Source organism: Cheilinus undulatus, linkage group 9 (genome assembly GCF_018320785.1).
Source record: "Cheilinus undulatus linkage group 9, ASM1832078v1, whole genome shotgun sequence".
NCBI classification, from domain to species: domain Eukaryota; kingdom Metazoa; phylum Chordata; class Actinopteri; order Labriformes; family Labridae; genus Cheilinus; species Cheilinus undulatus.
The window spans coordinates 35,127,462-35,148,129 of record NC_054873.1 but is presented as its reverse complement, the minus strand read 5'-3'; the positions used below and the strand labels follow the sequence as shown (position 1 = coordinate 35,148,129).

At 39.6% G+C, this 20,668-nt stretch overlaps 2 protein-coding genes across 5 annotated transcripts; one reads left to right on the top strand and one right to left on the bottom strand.

The window, feature by feature from the left end:
• cnot2 (CCR4-NOT transcription complex, subunit 2) lies at positions 1 to 11,418 on the bottom strand. Of its 4 annotated transcripts, none has more exons than XM_041796128.1 (15): positions 11,316 to 11,418; positions 10,173 to 10,301; positions 9,994 to 10,087; positions 9,641 to 9,788; positions 9,342 to 9,524; positions 8,661 to 8,740; positions 6,645 to 6,770; positions 6,302 to 6,426; positions 6,060 to 6,177; positions 5,571 to 5,727; positions 5,200 to 5,261; positions 1,194 to 1,243; positions 1,000 to 1,100; positions 680 to 824; positions 1 to 566 (listed from the first exon to the last, which is right to left on the bottom strand). In XM_041796128.1, the coding sequence occupies exons 2-15, from the start codon at positions 10,287 to 10,289 to the stop codon at positions 480 to 482; spliced, it is 1,593 nt and encodes a 530-aa protein (XP_041652062.1). In that variant the 5' UTR covers positions 10,290 to 10,301; positions 11,316 to 11,418; the 3' UTR covers positions 1 to 479. The 4 variants fall into 4 exon arrangements, with proteins under 4 accessions (XP_041652062.1, XP_041652065.1, XP_041652064.1 ...); XM_041796131.1 differs by having other exon boundaries at positions 6,645 to 6,734; XM_041796130.1 differs by having other exon boundaries at positions 9,994 to 10,066.
• A 6,885-nt stretch (positions 11,419 to 18,303) lies between these two features.
• Positions 18,304 to 19,125, top strand: lrrc10 (leucine rich repeat containing 10). Its single transcript, XM_041796770.1, has one exon. It carries the CDS (start codon positions 18,304 to 18,306, stop codon positions 19,123 to 19,125), a length of 822 nt encoding a protein of 273 aa, XP_041652704.1.
• The last annotated feature ends 1,543 nt before the right edge of the window (positions 19,126 to 20,668 follow it).

The window sequence follows — 20,668 nt, the reverse complement described above, 5'->3', positions numbered from 1 at the left end:
CAAATTTTGTGTTCTTTTATTACTAAATATAGTGCAACAATAAACATTGCATTTCTTTCAACCTTTAACTTGCGTCAGAGGATCTTAAACTGCTTTCTCCTACTTCTTTCTGTTCTTAACACTTGTTGAATATGAGGTGTAACCCTTGTTCTGTCACTGTCTTGTGCCACAAGGTCAGTCCTCCTCTCTGCAAGCAAACAGGCTTCAGATTCAGAGACGTAAACATAACAAAAACCCTGCTCAAAACAAGACCAAAAATAACAGCAGGAACATAAAGAATAAAAACAGAACAAGTGTTGTTGTTTTGGGCAGCATGTAATTTTGGAAAGGCAGGGCAGTTGGATGGTGGCAACGACGACTCCCGCAGTCAAATAGCCAAATCCTCAAGGAATAAAAACCAAGCTGTGTGAACCACAGCGCCCCTCCTGGACAACAGTGCTGTGTGCAGGTACAGCTGCGGCCTTTGGACTGGTCGGGCCTTAGAAGGCCTGCTGGGCTGGGTTGTAGTTGAATGTAGTTGGCACGTGAGGCCTCTCTTCCAGCTTGTCATACTCCAGGTGAAACTCCTTAAAGATGCAAACAATATTTAAAACTATCAAGAAGTCTATTTGACAAGTCTGAAAAGCTTAGCATTGATGTCTGTATTTCAGAAAAAGAAAAAAGACCACCAAAGTTTTACCTTGGCTACTTTCCTCCAGTTAAGACAATCAAAAAAGTAGTACGTCCCTCTTTCGTACGTGTTGGTCTTTAGTGTTGGCTCCATGCCTGGTGCTCTTGTTATCCAAACCCGCTCCTCTTTGTGGTACCTCCAGTCCCGGTTAAAGCTAGACAGTGAAGGAACAAAAGTCACCAGGAAAAAAAAATATCTAACCCGCAATTTTGTTTAAAAATATGCATAACACAAATACTATCCATGAAGAGAAAAACAAACAACTTAAGAGAGGAAATCGAACAGTAATAACTGATAGCATTTCACCAATAAATATGTGAAATACTCACAGCTCCACTGCTGCCAGTAGCTGTAGCAGGTCTCCACCATTCATGTAGTACAGGTAGAACAGCAGGTCTTCACCATATCGAGCCAGTTTAATTGCAGCCAGCTAGAGGATGGCAAACAATGAGTAGATTTTTTTTTTTACTGAAGTACTACATAAAGATTTGATTTACTTTCTGGGTTCTAATGCTGATCATACCTTGTCCCTTATGTGGATATTGGTTAAGTACTCAGAGGGAACATGGAAATCTGGAAAGGTGAGCACATATAACACATGTAATCCTACTGTAATTAATGGAAGACTTTTCCATATGTACAGTCTGGACTGCGGTGAGACAGAAAGATTCCTGCTCTTCATGAGAATGAAATCAAAGAAAATTTTGCTTACAAGTCAGTGACAAAACAATCATACTGACCAACTAGGTTAACAACAATACAAAAAAAAATCTACGCTCAGTAACACTATAAATCCAAAAAAATCATCACAGTGCCACAATTGAATGCTTTGCAAAATCATCTCTTTGTGATTGCATCCTTTCTAAGATACAGTACCTATAAAGTATTCACCCACTTGGATGTTTTACCCTTTCATTGATGTTATAAATCAATCAAAAGTTACAATAACACCTTTAATGCCAAAGTGAAAAAAGATTTTTACAAAGTAATGTCAACTAAATAAAGTTATTATTTGATATAAAACAAGTGACTGCATAAATATTCACCCCTTTTGACTGAGCTAATTTAAAAGAGATCCTGCCAGTGTGTGACGGTGTCACCAAGTAAATAAATTCATGAGTGTATGTGACGAAAGGATAATGAAAGGAATGATGAAAACGGCAGGTTTTCTTTAAATATGTAAGAAGAAATTATTCCCTGTATATGTAATGGTATGGAGTGAGGGTACCTGCTGTCATTTATCTGTTTTAATATGTGATCAAAATAATGAGGAAAAAAAAAGACGAGATAATATAAGGAGGATGTGTCGTGGGGGAAGAGGCGGAGAGGCAGAGGACCGGGAAAAGAGACAAAGAAGCAGGCATATCTGAAGAATTAGAGCCTGAAAGTAAGATAAAAAAGTAACTAGCTGTCTGGAAATTAAGCATTAAGTTCAAAATAATAAACCGGATAGCAGCTTACAAACAACAACACTGCAATCTTCCTGCTGGACCTCTCTGTGCGGACGCTGGAGCATGCGCCGGGAGCCGGACAAAGAAAGCTTTCCCGTGGGATACACTCCTGGGTCTGGGTGAGACCGACTCTTTTTGTACATTTTAGCCTGGTATACCAGTAGCAGCGATCGATCGCATATTTTTGTTTTCGGGGTTTTTTTCTATCCGTGGATTTATTGCGTTTTTTTCTTCGTTTCTTGATGGATTAAGGACTATTACGTTTGCGTGCGTCACGGATTTTTAAAACTCTTAAAAGACACTTAAAAGTGATTGGAGAAGGACATGTTTGTGGTTTTCGTTAGTTTGGGACTTGTATTTTATTTAGAAATCATAAAGACTGTGTTCTAATTACTATTTTGGTTGTGATCCAGTTTTGATTTAACAATACGCGCGGTGCGCGCATTGTTTTGGTTGTGATTTATTAAATGTGAAATCTTTTGAATTTATGACGCTGGCTTGAGAGCTTTATTGGTTATTTTGGTTCAGAGCTGTTATTTATTTAATAGTGAAATATTTTTTATCTTAAAAGGTTTTCTATTTTCCTTAAAAGTTCCCCCTTTGTGTGTGGTTAACGCTGACTTGAGAAAAGTGAAGTGTTACAAGTGTGTGCTATTTGTCTCACAATTAGTGAGATGGGGATCACCTGAGTGCAGTGAACGTTCCTCAAGTGACTGCAGTATTAAGACACCTTTGTCTGGAAGGTCCAGTCACTGGTTAATCAGTATTCCTGGCTATCATTGCATCATGAAGTAATAAGAACACTCCCAGAAACTCAGAGAAAAGGTTATTTAAAGTAAAAGTAAATTTCCAAGGAACTGACCATACCATGAAGTTCAGTTCAATCCATCATCAAGAAATGGAAGGAATATGGCACATCTGTAAATGTGCCTAGATTAGACCGTCCTTACCAACTGAGTGACCGTGCAAGAAGGAGACTAGTGAGGGAGGCCACCAAGACACCTCCTGTATGACTATGCCGAAGGAGTTATAAGCTTCAGCAGCTGAGATGGGAGAGACTCTAAATACAACAACTGTCGCCTGGGTTCTTAACCAGTCAAAGCTTTATGGGAGAGTGGCACAGAGAAAGCCACTGTTGAAGAAAAGTCATATCTAACATATTGACTGGAGTTCAGCAAAAGACATGTACACTTCTTTGGTCTGATGAGGAAAAAAAGGGGGCTTTCTGACCATTAGACAAGACGCTATGTTTGGCAGCCACCAAACACTGTACATGACCACAAACTCACCATTCCCACAATGAAGCACAGTGGTGGCAGCATCACGCTGTGGGAATGCTTTTCAGCAGTCGGCCTGGAAGGCTTGTAAAGGTAAAGGGTAAAATGAATGCGGCAAAATACAGGAAAATCCTGGAGGACAATCTTATTCAGTCTGCAAGAGAACTACGGCTTAGGAGAAGATTTATTTTCTGGCAAGACCATGACCTGAAGCGTACATGGAAAGCTACATAAAAAATAGTTTAAAGGCAATTCCCATGCAACCTGACAGCACTAAAGAAGTTTGGTATAAAATTGCAGTGTACAGATGAGCAAACCTGACTGAAGCTGGTTACACACCGCCATGTGGCAACTCACTGCCTCCAGTCATTTTAATGAGGGAAGGGCGGCAGACAGAATGCAGTTTTAACCGTGGCGGTAGGACCCAGAAGCGGTTGCTGCCCACATGAATGCGCACAGATTTTGCCCTGCCGCTCGGAGTTCAGCGTGTTGAACTTTCTGGCGGCAGCCACCTGGCAGCAGCCAATCATATCGAAGGAGGGAGGGAACCCGGAAATAGCAGGCTTCGCGGGGCAAAGCAAATAATGGAGGAGCTTATAATGTTGGTGTCGGAATATCCTGAGCTCTACAACACAGCTCTACCGTCGTACAAAGACAACCATTAGAAAATTGTGGAACCAACCAACCATTGAAACGTATTTTCTAGGGGGAATTATTTTGATGACGGAACCGTATCTTCCCCTTCGTTTTATAGTACATTATACATGTTAATATACAGAGATTGTGAGGTACTCTACGTGTTTTTGGAGAGGGGGTGTGTGATGGACTTGTGGGTGGGCTCTGCTGTGACGTTCACCAAAGCACCTCTACGTCATTGATGCCTTGTACCGCAGCGGCAGCAGCCGCTTTAAAAACGCTTGGCATTTTGGGGGGCTCCTCCGCCAGGGTGGTTACTGCACGCCAGTGTGTAACCGGCTTGAGACCTATCCACACAGACTCAATGCTGTGATTGCAGCCAAAGGTTCGTCTAAAAAATACTGACTTGAAGGGGGTGAATATTTATGCAGGCACTTATTTTACTTTTGTGTGATGTACATTCCTTTGTAGAAATCTATTTTCACTTTGACATTAAAGAGGTGTTTTGTTTTGTTTTGTGTCTAAAAAGGAAAACTATGATGACCATTAATGATATATAAATTTTAGATTTTAAATTTTGTATTTTTATTAAGGGAACTTGGGGATGTACCATGAAGCCAGCTCAACATAGTCAAACTTTTTTGGGTACGTCAGACGTCATATACATACAGTGTATAACAGATCTTTAACAGTGTGGAATGGATTCAGTTCTATTACTACCCCTTAAACCACCACCTTAAATTTCAGCATGTTCAAGTAACACTATTCTGTATTTTACACAGAATCCTAAGGGCCATTCACTTTCTCACAACCTGGCCAAGAAAACATATTGTCAAAAAGTGTTTTTTTTATTTTAATTAACCATTAAATACAGCAGCAGCCAAAAGCTTCATTGATGCCAACACTTTGAAAGACTACATATAGGATATCATATCAGATTAAATAAGTGCAATAACAGTGATACTTCATCAATCCTTGCTATCAAGCAGAAATGGTGTAGAGTAGGAAGATAAATTTTTACCTTCCTTCTTACATTTACTTCCTGTCTATCATCATTAAACTGTCTTAACACCGGCTTTGAATAAGCCAAATGTCTAAGTATTGCCAAAAAAATTACAAAATAGTGACTAAAAAGTCATCTTTTAACACTTTGCAAATGTCTTACCAATGTCTTGAGGCCGACATGGTGATGACGCCCAGGGAGAGGCAAACTTTGGGTACAAGTTTCTGTAAAGAAAGATTTAAGAAAGTGAACAGTTTGCGTGTAGTAAGTTAATATTTTTTAAAAAGAACTACCAATGTTCCTATTATTTTTACATATTTTTATCATATTTGTCATATCGTTAGCCTCATAGCATAACTGCTGAAGTCATTCTTTGGCCAAAATGTGTTATTTGCCTAACTAACTCCTAATGCTGCTGATTCATTGTGCCTTATTTGTCTGAAAACCTTAAAATATGACTTGGGCAATTATGCTATGAGGCTAACAATATGATACTTTAAGTTACTGTATTTCAGGTAGGATGGCCTTCTTACTCAGGTGAGTTTAAGTTGAGTCCCAGTGTCGTGAGATCGCTTCCTAACGCCAGATGGACCATCCCTGGATCAGTCTCTGCTGCTCGGATAAATGTCAGCAGGCCTATCATGCCGAATTGGTCTGTCACCATGCCTGAGGGAATGTTCGTCACCCGGCCTGCCGCAGCAGGACAAATCAGAGTCAAACAAACCACTGTAACTTTCATACAGTTAATGCTACTGTCATACATTACCTCCATATTTCTAAACCACACTGTGTGCACATATTGGAGAGCAAATAAGCCAATCATTTCTTCAATAAGTGATGGAAAGATGATGATGGTGTTTATCATACTGAACATGTTCTCTTGGTTTCCTCTCTGTAGCCTACCCTTAAATCACCTAACCCCAAATACAGGGTAGAGAGCCTTACTGCCTCACCCAATTTGAAGGATTAAGAAGGGATGTCTCAGTGGAATTGGAGCGATACGATTGGCTGAGAGGTCTCACCATCGGGCAACACCTGGATTCCTTTCTTCTGGTTGTTATTCTGTGCTGAAGTCGTCTTGTCACCAGGGAACTTGGGACCATCTGCATTGGATGTGCTCTTGCTTGTAGAGTTCAAGTTCTAAATGAGAAAAGAAAATGTGTAAAATAAAACCTGAAAACAAGCATGATTAACTCCATTTAATATAAAACCTTGAAACATTAAAATAAAAAGAAATTCTTCACTGCCTGTGGCTTAGACTTACAGTTTTGTTGTCATCGTTGTTCAACGTGGGGTCCTTGTAGTTTGGGCCAGGCAGTGCAGGGAAGTCCTCATTATGGATGGAGAAATCCTGTGTCTGTTCGGTCGATGGCTTCGTCACCATGCCAACTTTATAATGGTGATGAACACAGTGAAGCAGAGATTATTATTCCCCAAGGTGTAATATGCAGAAAATCACATAAGCAGTTCTTATTTCTGTAGACTGAAATGTGCAATAAAATAAAACCTCACATAGAATTATGAACACAATTAGGAGGCTGATATTCATTTCTTTTCCACTTAATGTGGGTAAAAATCAGATTTTTCTCTGCAGCCTAATGGCCTACCGTAAGGAGCTCGTCCAGCCAGTGGGTTGAGCACGGGTGTTGGGTTTCCAGTCCCTTCTCTCCGACTCCTGTCTGCTAATGCAGGAAAGTCTGACAAATCCAGTCCTGTTACATTTTCACTCCCATCTGCAGCAGTAGGAAGGTTAGGAACTTTAATATGTAATGTTACCTACAATGCAATGCATCCATTTAATAGTAAGATTCAGAAGGGTTTAAGTAACATTCTAAAAGCTTTACCTGAAGTAAGACCTACTGACTTAAGATATTTGTCAGATTCAGAAGTCAAAGCTGGATAATATTCACCAAAAAGAAGCAAGATTTATTTACACCGCTTGCAGAATTATTAGGCAAGTGAGTATTTTCATAATTATCCTCATTTTTATGCTTTTTTTCCAACTCCAAGCTCTATAAACTGGAATGCTTATTGTAATGAAGCATTATCAGGTGATGTTTATCAGCGTAATTAAGGAGGGAGTGGCCTAAAGTGATCACCACCCTATATCAAGGTGTGCAGAATTATTAGGCAGCATCTCTACCTCAGACAAAATGGGCCAAAAAGAGATTTAACAGACCATGAAATGTCAAAAATGATAAAATCCCTTTCAGAGGGATGCAGCACGCTTGATATAGCAAAGCTACTGAAGCGTGATCACCAAACAAGTAAACGTTTTGTTGCAAATATTCATCAGGGTCGCAAGAAACGTGTGGAGAAAAAAAGACAAAAATTAACTGCTAAGAAGAATTAAACGTGAGGCTATCTGAAACCCTTTGTCATCCAGTGCTGCCAAATTCCAGAACTGCAACCTGCCTGAAGTGTCCAGAAGCACGAGGTGTTCAGTGCTCAGAGATGTGGCCAAGGTAAGGAAACCTGAAATTAGACCACCACTGAACACTCGAGTTGAAACACCAAGACTGGGCCAAGAAATACCTGAAGACAGATTTTTCAAAGGTTTTATGGACAGATGAAATGAGAGTGACTCTTGACGAACCAGATGGATGGGCCCATGGCTGGATCACTAATGGGTGCGGAGCTCCACTTCGAGTCAGACGACAGCAAGGTGGAGGTGGGGTACTGGTGTGGCCAGCTATTATTAAAGATGAATCAGCTGGACCTTTTGATGTTGAGGATGGACTTATAATCAACTCCCAAAACTACTGCCAGTTCTTGGAAGATACTTTCTTCAAGCAGTGGTACAAGAACTGGACTGCATCATTCAAGAAGGCCATGATTTTTATGCAGCACAATGCTCCATCACATGCATCAAAGTACTCCACTGCAGGGCTAGCCAGCAAAGGCCTTAAAGATGGCAGATTAATGACATGGCCCTCTTCCTCACCTAACCTAAACCCAGTTGAGAACTTCTGGGCCATTTTGAAACGTGAAATTTACAATGGAGGAAGACAATACAGCACTTTGAACCACATTTGGGAGGCTGTGATTGCTGCTGCACATAAAGTTGATCATCAGCAGATCAAAAAACTAACAGGTTCCATGGATGGAAGGCTCACGAAGGTTACTGAAAAAGAAGAGTGGCTATATTGGTCACTTAATATTTTTTTTAGAATGTCTGAAGTGTTTATTTGTTAATTTACTGTTGTTTATCTGCTAATCTTGCTATAATAAATGAAAATTAACAAGTGAGATGGAGAAGATTTAGTTTTTAATTTAGTTGCCTAATAATTCTGCACACCTTGATATAGGGCGTTGATCACTTTAGGCCACTCCCTCTCTAATTACGCAGATAAATATCACCTGATAATGCTTCATTCCAATAAGCATTCCAGTTTATAGAGCTTGGAGTTGAAAAATACGCATAAAAATAAAGATAATTATAAAAATACTTGCCCAGTAATTCTGCACGCTGTGTAGAGATGGATCACTTTTACTTATTTTTCATTGTGACTTTTTACACCTATTCATCTAAAAGTTGCCAAGTGTTAATCTTAGTTAAAAAACAAAAAGAACAGAGACAAATCTGGCCCTTTGGTAAGTCCATTTGTTTTAAACACACATACCTGTGCCATTGAAGATGTTGCTTGATAATGAGTTGTTCATCCCAAAAGCCTGATTGCGATTCATACCAAACCCTGACATGCTGCAAAAACAAGAAAAAGAAATTCTACTGATGAGGCTGTTTCCAAACATGAACTTCCAACTGGATTAGGGCTGAACGATTTGTGAAAATAATTTAATTGCAATTTTATCCCCAATATTGTGATCGTGATTTTATATGTGATTGTTTTTAGTTCTAATCTTATGTAATATCAACAAACACAAACAATAAACCATTCTATTTTATAAACACAACAATATTAAATACATAAAACGAGGGATGTAGGATGTTGAAATAAAAAAAAAATCACATTGTGATTATTCTGGCTAATATTGCAAATATGCAATCAATTGCTATATTGAAGGGGATGGTCATATATACTTCTCGCTTTGATCATGAAAAAAATAGGTTATTCAAAAACAGTAGTATTTTTGTAAAGCAATCTGAAAAAAGACAGTTGGATGTTTGCATAATGTGTAGAGTATAAAATCTCTTCTGTAAAAAAAAATGTATTAAACAGGTACTTTAACACATTTCAGGTTAAAGAAAAATTGCACTGTCTGCAATTTGAAAATTGCAGCGAGCCATATGGAGACTTAACCTCATTTTTGATTAATTGCCCAGCCCTACTGGATCTGCCTACCTGTTTATGGTGAAGGGTTGGCGTGCTGGTTGCTGTTTGGGCATACAGATGATGCTTGGTGAGCTGCGGTTTGGGCTGCCAAGCCCCGAGCTGCCCATACTGTTGGTCCTGCCACTCATTCCGATGCTTTGACCGACCTGAGAGTGGTTCAGCATGTTCCTTGAGTTCATCGGCAATGTCCCCCTATTAAAAAAATACAACGTCTTGTTTAGTTGATTAAAATCCATGTCTTGGTTTTTGTTTACTTCAACAAATCACACAAAAGTCTGTAACAACTAAGTTTGAAAACTAAAACACACCTGCTTGGTGAAGGAGGGGTATGAAGGGACATGGTAGGGACCCCCGTTGTGGGGGTGATATGACTCGATAGCTGTGTGCCTTGCGTTAGATTTCGGTTTAACTGAGGCGTACTGTTCCCCATGCCCCGTATCGAGAAGCCAAGTGCACCTATAGAAAGACATGATAGAAACAGGAGGAAAATAAATGTCAGCGAAACCAGAGAGATTATTACACTTTCAAACTTTCAGTTCCTCATAATAGTCTGATATAGTTTACTGCCCTCTTGCCTACTATGAAAACAAATGTTTTCACTCACATTATACCAGGTCTAAAAATTTGCTATTAGACTGACTGTGCGAGAAGAAACACTTACTTTGTGGGCCATACAAACTTGCACCGAGCTGTGACAGCTGCCCTGATGAAGATGGTGAGGGAGAGGAAAGCATCTGAAAGGAAGGGGATAATATCTAAGGAAAGACATAGCAGGCTACATGAGAAAATACGATCTCTGCTGTTATGTCAAAGGATTATAAGTGCATATGTTGGACTCACATCTTTGTCCGACCGATGTGGGAACATCGACGGCTGGTTGTAGTACATGCTTTCATCTGTGAAGTCGTTATCGACAACCTCCACAAACTCTACAAATTTCTTTCTAGCACCAAACATGCCTTATGTCACCTGAAAAGAGAGAGGAGGCTGATGTTAAGGATGTCCAAGTTTGGTAAAACATAATCACATATGCAACTTTAGACACTTTACATCTGCTATTATTTTCCCTTGTGCTCTGATCACACAAGCATAGTACATTTTATGTGGTAACTTTTCTTAACCATTAACGTACTGTCATTTTCATTATACCAGTGAAGACTACATTATATCTATTGTAGCTTAACCTCCATAAAGCCTGAATGTAGGTTCAGCTTCTTAAAACCAATTGTTTTCCTTAGTTAACCCCATGGCATAATAAAAAACATGGATTTTGCGCTGTTTATTGTGTCAGTGATATGTCTCAGATATACATTGTTTAGGTTTCTTATTCTCAAATATGCCTCTCTCGTGTCCGTGTCAGTACAGGCAATATTACACTTTTGGGAAGAAAACTTTAACTCCCACAGTAAATAAAGTAAGAATTTTATCAATTAAACTGTTGAAAAGCGAGCTGACAGTAGAAATTAACGCCGTATATCCGTCGGATAAACTTATTTCAGTAACTGTGTCTCTTAAATTCTTTACATGTCAAAAATTTGACACTGTTGAGTGAAATAAATAGCACTAAATGCTAACTTGCTAGTTAGCCAACGGTCGTATAGCTACTTTAGCAGGCTAGGTGCTTGAAATCATACTGCTTGCCATGCTAGCTTAACGTCAGTTTGCAACTATGAAGGAGCTAAATGCCATAAAATAAAGAGTCCTGTAAATCTACAAAAGCTTGACTAAACTACCGGGCAGTGGTTAATACAGGACAGTAATTTGGGCCCTATCTGCCTCCATATATCCCCGGTCAGCTGGCCGTTTTCTCAGCTCAGTGTCACTCCGTTTGCAGCAGCAGCATAAGCTACAACCTGCGGCAGCTAAAGGCTAAAGACCCCCGTATCAAAGTGCAGGAACATGGCGAGATCAATACTTAATGCCCACGGCTTCAGTGTGTACCGACGCGACGTAATACAAAAAGAAAAAGTACCAAATCCTCACCGCATCAATTTCCCTTCTCTTCGTTAGATCCAAGATGGCTGTGTGTATTCAGAAACGAAAGAGGGATAGCCTTTACACTTTGACCTTACAACCTGCTGACCACTTCCGTACACAAACTCAACCTGTCAGAAAAATCAACTTGTAAGGATGGTGTGTTTCTTCAGCACCACAGGGGCCTGCTAGGTGGTTGTCAGAGCAGATGAAATATTAAAACTTTATTAGAATGATGAAACAAGGAACTACTGTAGAGCTTTGCCTCCCTCCTGTGATCATAGGGTGACTTGCATTATGAAAATACAGAGCTGACTGTGGCTGTTCTCACTACAGAGGATGCCTTTGAAAATAACAATGTCAGCATTTTCAGATGACAAACAAACCTATTTGTTTTACTCAGTCATCCAGAGGCTGTTACAGGGAGAGTAATGTTTTTCTAGTTTCCTCTTATGCAGCTGTGACATTCACTCATCCATTATCTATTGGCCTACAGCTAAATCCTGTTTAGACAAGGTAGGCAACTGGGTGAGGGCCAATAATTCAGGGGGGGCCTCAAGCCCCTAGTTTAGGTTTTTAAGGCTGATCCCGAGGTCATACCTTAAAGAATGAACCCTTATCAGAAATCCAGCTTTATTTCTAACACACGTGTTCTTTCTCTTTTTCAGCTCTAGATGTTTTTCCATAACATTTTGATATTTCCTAATGGTTCAAATATGGCTATGCATTTATAATTCATCATTAACAATGATAATTTGCTTTAGTTTTAAACTGCTTCACAGATTCTCCATGGATTTTGTAGCCTAAAGAACATCAAATTTTGTGTTGATCTTGGCAGTCCTTGTGTTACTTTCTGTCTGCTTTATAACAAGCTAAAACTTGTGCCATGATTTGAACCCTAATAAACAGACATTAAAGATTGCCATTTCTTATATCATTGGTTCCAGGAGGGGACAGAAACTAATACATTTCTGCCGATTACTGTAATTGAGTAGAATTTTTAATGTACTTGTACTTTTTTAGTACATTTAGTGTGTACATTTAGCACAAAGAGAGAGAATGATTCCATATCACATTCTAAAACAGCAGAACACAGCAAAAACTGGAGGGTTGATATCTCAACATTTATTCACTTTTTATTTCTTTATTTTATTAGTTTATTTGACAGGGGACATACAAAACTAAACTGTCAAGCCAGAGTTAGCTATAAAGCTAATTTTCATCTGTGGTCCCTGGGCAGGAAGATGTAAAAGAATATACAATACAAGGGTTTAGGGGTTTACTTTACCTCCAAAAATGTAGTTTTAACTCCATCCTGAGTGAAATGGTCTTCAGTGTCTAAGTTCTTTGACAGTGCTGATCCACCAGTGTTAGTTCAACTCTGTAGAGTCAATTGCTCTAAGCTCCGCCCACTGCAATCTCAAATCAGGGGCGATATGTGGGCAGAGTTCCCCATCATGCCTTTTGGCAGAGTGTTTAGATGGGTTTTAGATGTGTCTAAGTGTTTTTGGTTGTTGCCTGTTGTACAGAGATTCCTGCTGGGGTTCCTTTGGTCATGTCTGTGGTGAATTGTTGTTGTTTTTAAATGTCAGACACATTTGCACCATGTATGAAGTTATCCACTGAGTCTGAGTTCACACCTGTGACTTTTGAAGTGTTCAGTTTAATTCTGAGTTGAATTACCACTGTCAGATTTGCTTGTGACTTTATTATAGAGATGTGGCTTTATCTGGTTGGAAATCGATTCTCTGGTTGTTCTTGCCTATAAGGAAAGATCATATTTTACTGTACAACTCGTCAGTAGCTACCCAATTCTCAGTACTTAAAGTAATCTTTAAAATAAATTCCTTTTACTTTTACTAGGGCAGATTTATAGACCAGGAATTTTACTTTTACTTAAGTAAGATTTAACCAGCATAGCTGTACTTTTACTTAAGTACAAGAATTGCAGTTTTTTTCCATCTGTGATTGGTTCCCAACCTGGGGTCTGGGCACCCTTCAGGGGTGCAAAAGATCTCTGGGGGGCTTTGGGTGTTGTCAGAAATAGATATTCATATATAGATACTTTTAAATCACAATTTAATACATAATTTAAAACATAATAAGTCAGTGTATTAGTGCCACCCCAAAAGATAAAAAATAAAGAGCATCAGTTATTTTTAGGAAGTTTTTCAAGCTTTAAAGTCATATATTTACAAGAAATGAGTCTTTGTTTTTTTGCTGTGGAGCATCAGGACCAATCTCCGCCTAACAATAAATTACGACCAATATAGCTTTAATCATTTAATGACAGTCGAAGGTTTTCACTGAAAAGTGGGGCAGTTTGGACTTGCGATAGAACAAAGGATGGTGACCTATCCTCAAAAGAAAAGTACACCGTAGACTTTGCCAAATTCTTTTTTCAGGCACACATCTGTGACCCACTGAGAATGGTAAGAGAGGTTACAGACAGTTACATCTCTGACAGCCCCTCTCGCAGACCATTTGTTTGAGATGTCTGTGTCAGAACAGAAATACACACTAAAACTTTCGGAATGAAATTGGATTAAACTTCCTTTAAAGGCTGTGGTAAAGGTTAAAGTAGGATTACCGAAAATTACCTGACCAGCAAACCCTCATTACGAAACCTTTAGAAAAGCCAAGTGAGAAAGTCTGCTTACAAGACAAAAACTCCACCATGAAACTGTAATCTAGCAAAGTTAGCTTACATAGCTCCATTAGCTGTGTAAGCTACATAGATAATGTAGCTACATAGGTAATGTTGCTACGTAGCTAACGTGGCTAAAGCTAAGCTCACAAAGCGGCTACATAGCTATGTTTTCAACGTAGCTAGTAAGCTTTAGCGAATGTAGCTAAAGCTACCGTTGCCAAAGCTAACTTAGCTACATTGTTTTTTGTGACAACGTTAATTTCCTAGCAGCTGTTGCTTTGTTAGCGTTAGCCAAAGCCTGCAAAGCTAAAACGAGCCAAAACTCATTTCTGGAGCCCAGTTCCACTTGACGCCAACAAAAACATGATCCATCCCACTTTTACACAATGACAGCCAAATTTTATTTTTTAAAATAAAACTCACCATTCAATAGAGCAGCAAAGATGTATTTCTAATTGATCAATGCTGCAGTAAAACTGCTGCCCGTTTCAAAATGTAAACCATCTCTCTTTATGAGCTTTTTTTTTTAAACAGAGTTAATGGGCTGGCCCATTCAATCAACTGTTAGGTCACCTGTTTTGACTGCGTACTGCCATGTTAGGGCCTCTGAAAAAGTCAGGATGCAAAAAAGGAAGAAGAAAAGAAGGGAGCATGTTCACTCATTTGACCTCGACATAGCTTGGTAACAAACTTTCTTCTCAGTCAGCTTTAAAATCAAATCTGAGCAGGGCCAAAAAGACACATTCATAAAACAGCCATAGCACCAACATTTCTGATTTCACTGACATGCATCAATATTATTATTTCACATTTTGCCGTAGGGAACCATTCACAGAGTCTCTCAGGGGTCCAGCCATGTCTTTGGGCATTCTTTATCTTTGCAGCAAGTGGTTTAAATGTAATGAGGTTATGACTAAAGCATGCTGAACTAAACTTTCTCTGCTGCTTTTATCCTTTGAGGCAGCAGTCAGAGTTTTGAGACCTCAGTGTAATACGGCGTCACAGGGCACTTGTGAAAGTAGTTTGGTAGTCATACAGAAACCCTTCAGGCACCTCAGAAAATAGAGGCAAAACTCTTCATGTGCCCTCTTGAGCATGAAATTGGTGTTAAGAGTTCATGTCTGTAAATGTGAAAAACTTTAGAAGATTGTCAGTTGATGGAAAAATGACTGTGGCTATTCTGATCTTATCAACAATCATTTCTTTATCTCAAGGACATTTATTATGCTATTGTAGCTTCATAAGGACAGATCTCAAGACCCTCTCATCACAGTCACATATTGGTCCATTCATTGTTGTGTCATCTGCAGATTGTATAATTATTACAATGTCACATTGTGCACCATGGTCATGTGCTAAAGAAGTAAACAATAGTGGGCTGAGACAGTAGCCCTGAGGTGCACCGGTCCTATAACAGATGTTTTCCTGTTTTCTCAGTTAAGGCCTGACAGTCAGGATATCAAATAGATATGAAAAGTGTTCAGGATCAAAACCTCTGAGTCTGAACATCACTTTAAATATGTATTAAAATCAGGGCTAAGCAGATAAACACAGTTTTAAGGTACACTATATTGCCAAAATTATTCACACACCCATCAAAATAATTGAAACCAGGTGTTCCAATCACTTCCATGGACACAGGTGTATAAAATCAAGCACCTAGGCATGCAGACTGTTTCTACAAACATTTGTCAGAGAATGGGTCGCTCCGATTGACCGTCAGTAGGCAGAGGGTGTGTCCTGCCTTTTGCCCAATGACAGCTGGGATTCCCCCATCCTTGGGATTTGTTGAAAAAAATCATTTTGAAGGTACTATTGATGTTAATGTTGAGATCTATTTTACAGCTTTTATAATCAGGCATTGATTGTCCATATCCCCCGATGGGTGTATAAAACAAAGATAATCACTGACATAAAATGTTGTTTTGTTATCATGAATGATTGCTAATAAGTTCATTTTATAGTCAGAAATTAGATTTACAAACTTTTATGTAAAACAAATAGAAGCCAAAAAGTGGTTAGTAAAAGTGTGAGCACTGAAAGAGTAGTAAGAGTGTTGAAATCTCACAGTTAAACATTTCAGAGTTGTTTTTAACTCCCAACATGTAATTTTAACTCTTCAGTCTTCAGTGTTGGGGTTATCTGAAAGTGTTGATCCACTAGTTCAGTTCAGCTCTGTAGAGAGTCAATTTATCTAAGCTGAACCCACTGCCATTTCAAGTCTGGGGAAATATGTGGGCAGAGTTTCACCACCATGCCCTCAGGTAGACTTTACATGTGTTTAGAGGTATCTAGATATATAAATGTGTTTAAATGTTGTCTTTTGTGCAGTGATCACTGATGGGATTCCTTAGCTCATGTTTCTGTTGGATTTTTTGTCGGTTTTGATGTTAGACGCATCGTGAGTGAAGTTATCCACCGAGATAGTGACTTCCAGCCTTTGGGTTTAAAGTTTAAAGATGGTGTGCTATTCCTAGTCAAAGTGGGCCCTCTAGTCTGCCTTCTTACTAGCCAAAGGATCTCCTACAGTGTGGCAGATACTAAACACAAGGCAGCAATCTTAATAAAGCTTTAGGGCGCGTTGTGTTGTTATGATGTTTAAAACTGCAAATACTCACTACCTACACCCAGAATGAAAGAAAATAACACAATGTTGTATTAGAAGTAAACTTTAATGTGTAAAAACAACATTGTGAGTGTTAAAATGAACAATTGGAGGAAGTATGAGAGTGTTGACATTTTTACCCTTAGTGAGGAATATATTCTGGGAGATACAGACAGTAATTTGCTAAATAAATGTCACATTTTAAAGTAAAAGAATTTAAAAAATAGATTATATTCTCAAAAATATTTACTGGCCTGCCCATTTATGAGTTAAGTTTGGAATAATTATACATAAAAATATGACGTCTTCTCATTCTAATATGAGGAGTTGAAGTGGTAGGATTAGTAACGGCAGCAAGGCTGAATAACCTATTCATCCAAATGTTTGCGCACACATCAGTCAAAATGGCCTGGCTCCCCCTGGATAGAACTGATTTAATTCTTAATATGGAAAATAATAGCTAATTTCAAAGACATGATTCAGTTAACAAGAACAAATGTTTGTGTTTAGACTAATAAAAACAAACACTGAGACCTTTTCACTGCTAGATTTTGACTTTCCACAACAGGAAAAAAGTTATCATAGTTACTACTATCATAGTGCTAAATTAAACCATTAGGAACAATGTCCGTTATGTTGTTAAGGTATGTCTGTTTGGGGCCCTCAGGCTGTGTGGATAAGATGGACAAGTGCTAAAAACAGCGTGTCAGTGAGTGAAACCAGATGACAGACCAACATTGACCCTTGTGATAAGAGAAATGAAATTCCTCCTCAGTTTTATCTCATTGGAAAATAGCTTTAATGAAGGTATGCAGGACAGCGCTGGATAGTCACACCTCAGGCAGGTGGGGATGACATCAGGGCCTCATTTCATTTTTCTGCCCTTCAAAAACAAAATCAAAAAGCCAAAGATTTACAATTGAAGTCTGAGGAAAAAACCCCAAAACTCCATCTTTGTCTTTGAACTGACTCCAAAATAGAGACCCACTCGTCTGTCCAACTCGCAAAGACTGAGAACTTTGTCAGGGTTGATTAAAACTTTAAAAAATATGATGGCATGACCTTTGCTGCTCTTGCACCACAAAGCATACTGTTCTTGTGCTTAACCATGGTGCCCCTGCCCCTTCCTGTGTCTCTCTGCCTCTCTCCCATTTCTGTCATCGTGGAGGAGCAGACAGAGGGAAAGTCATTAAACACAAATGGGGAGGAGAGAGCAGCCAGTGGTTGCTATCACCATGAAAGTCAGGGCAAAGCTCAGAGCCACTGAGAGATAGTAAGAGGGCTGCACTGGGGAGTATCTGCCCAGAGAATTCAATATGTTTTCAGCTCATGAAGATGGATAAACAAAGAGCTTACTGGGAGATGCTGTGAGTCACAGACATCAGATGGAAAACATTTTTAAGGTAGGTGTTTTTCTGTTGTCATTGTAAACATTATGTGTTCTGATTACTTGCTGATCAATGGTAATGCATATTTTGATTAAATGTGGGTCTTATTAAATGTAAAAGTGTAACTCCATGTTCTAATCATGTGTTGTGCTTCCTTTGTGTATTCTGAGCATTGTTACTAACTTGTTTTGTTTTTCACATATCATTAGGATCAAATAACCAGAGGGGTGGTGGATGAGCATTAGTGGGATGCCAACAAATTCACTTGAAGACGCCCACAGTCTGCCTCAGTGAAACCTTTTCCCAGCACTGAATTGATGTAGAGGACCAGATGTGTGACAGGAACCAAGCAGGATGGGTAATGCCATTCGAGGTGTCATCGCCTTCATCCCTTCAGAGCGCTGTCAGCGCTTCTTAGTGGGCGACCTAAAGGAGATGCCTCTGGATCGTACCCTTGACCTAAGCAGCCGTCAGCTGCGTCGGCTGCCTCTGGCCGCCTGTGTCTTCGATGAGCTGGTGAAACTCTACCTAAGTGACAACAACCTCAGCAGCTTACCGGCCGAGCTGCAGGGCCTAAAGAAGCTGCAGCTCTTGGCTCTGGACTTTAACTGTTTTGAAGAGCTCCCTGCAGCTGTTTGCAGATTGCCCCAACTCTGCATCCTTTACCTGGGCAACAACAGACTTTACTCGCTCCCCCAAGAGCTGGGAGAGCTCAAGGACCTGAATACTCTGTGGCTGGAGATGAACTGCTTCACTGTTTTCCCTAAGGTAGTCTGCGAGCTCCCTAATCTTAAGACTCTGCACCTCGGCTACAACCAGATCCAGAGTTTACCTAGAGAGTTGGGAAGTCTGGAGGAGCTGCGGAGTATCTGGTTAGCTGGCAACCAGCTGACAGAGTTCCCTCCTGTATTGCTGGAGATGCACTTTTTAGCTGTTGTTGATGTGGATCGCAACAGAATCCGTCGTTTCCCAGGCCTGTGTCACTTGCAGGGGCTTAAACTTGTCATCTATGACCATAACCCCTGTGTTAACGCCCCAGCAGTGGCCGAGGGAGTCCGGAGGGTTGGGCGATGGGCGGACTGCTCAGATGAGCAGGAAGAGGACGGATCAAAAGCAGCAAGTGAGACAACAGCAGAGGTCACAGAAGTTCACCCAGAAGAGGAGGAAAACATTTAGGGTGAAGGATCAGAGTGACCTTCAGCTGTGATGGAGCCAGGCAGCGCAGGATGGAATTCAAGTGGAGAGGTGTTTGAACAACAGGCTCATGGTTGGCCCATGTAGGGTAAAGACAGACAGATGAGCATTAATGTCAGACACAGAATAGTCCATAAACATGATTTGCATAAAGGAGACACTTTAATCCTGAAATAAATAAAGGCCAAAGAGTTTTTAAATGGTTATGACACAGACTGAAGCTCATAGCGTTGCCTCTTAGTGACAAACAGTGAAATGTCTCGAATCGCTGCTGTGGAGCAGGTGTCAAACAAAGTGATCATGCTACATGGCTAATGCATGCATGCTACATAATATCTTCACACATCTTTTTTCTTATTAAATTCAATATTTATAAACAAAGTCTGGCAGTAACATTCATCAAATAAACACACTGCAAACATTACAGATTAAGAAACATTACATAGATTAAACAGAGAAGGTCAGAGGTCTGATCCAGCATTAAATTATGTATAGAGCAGTTTCAGAATCCGTAACATGAAGGATGGTGCACTTTAGCTTTGTTAGCTTGAGCTAAAGCTAATAAAGCCAGGTGAGCCACGACATTAGTGTTACTACATAAGCCAATTTAGCTAAGTTAGCATTAGCAACATAAGCTCCAGCAATCATAGATAAGTCTAACTTAGCTACATAGATAATGTCTACATAGCTTACATAGCTGCTGTGTGAGTTTAGCTCTAGCTACATTAGCAACATCAGCTACAAAGCTGCATTGTCTATGGCAAAGTTAGCCTTAGCAAATGTTGGTAACGCTAGCTTAGAAACTTAGATAATGTAGATAGGTAGCTTACGTGACTTTTTTCAGCTAGGTAGCTGTGTAAGCTTCATAGTTTACTAAGCTAACGTAGCTACATAGGTTACGCTGGCTGCGTTTGGCTGTTTCCATGGAGGACTGCTTTTTTCCTTTAAGCAGTCAATTTACTCAGCTTTTTAAACATTTTGTAATTGTTTTTTGGAGGTCAGGTTTTTAAATATTAATTTCTGGCATCTTCGGCATCCTTTACCTTAACCCTTATCCCAGCCCTAACCCTAACACTAAAAAGGAAGTTAAATCAGATTTTATTTTGAAAGTTTTAGTGTGTATTTCCATTCTGAAACATATTGACATGCCAGATGGATTTGTTTTCACACATTCATCTGGAAAACCTCCCATAGACAGCGCTTGGGAAAGGGCAGAGCCTTTGAAAAGAACTCGGAGGGTGATTGGATGAATGTTCTGTCCTTCACATCTTTATGGGCCAATCAGAGCAACAAAACACGTGATAGAGAGCTGCTACCAAGGAGTAAACTCCATAGAGAACTGCATAACGTGAACCATGGCGACTGTAGACTTTTGTTGTTTTTGAAAAGAAAGCAACTCAGTGCTACTCTTTGTTCTTCTTTTAACGAAGAAATGTCATCAAGTTCTGATAAAACTGACGCTATAGCAGCATTTGTGATGATCTCTACTGCCATAATTGCAGTACCTCTTGTCGCTGCTTGCTTA

What these genes read in the sequence shown, in the direction of transcription:
- cnot2 (XM_041796128.1), bottom strand. Translation starts at nt 10,289, where the DNA reads ATGTTTGGTGCTAGAAAGAAATTTGTAGAGTTTGTGGAGGTTGTCGAT. An exon ending in CAACATCTTCAATGGCACAG is followed by an intron (nt 6,771 to 8,660) that starts GTATGTGTGTTT and finishes CTACTGCTGCAG; the next exon opens with ATGGGAGTGAAAATGTAACA. An exon ending in ATGTCGGCCTCAAGACATTG is followed by an intron (nt 1,244 to 5,199) that starts GTAAGACATTTG and finishes TCACCTTTCCAG; the next exon opens with ATTTCCATGTTCCCTCTGAG.
- lrrc10 (XM_041796770.1), top strand. Translation starts at nt 18,304, where the DNA reads ATGGGTAATGCCATTCGAGGTGTCATCGCCTTCATCCCTTCAGAGCGC.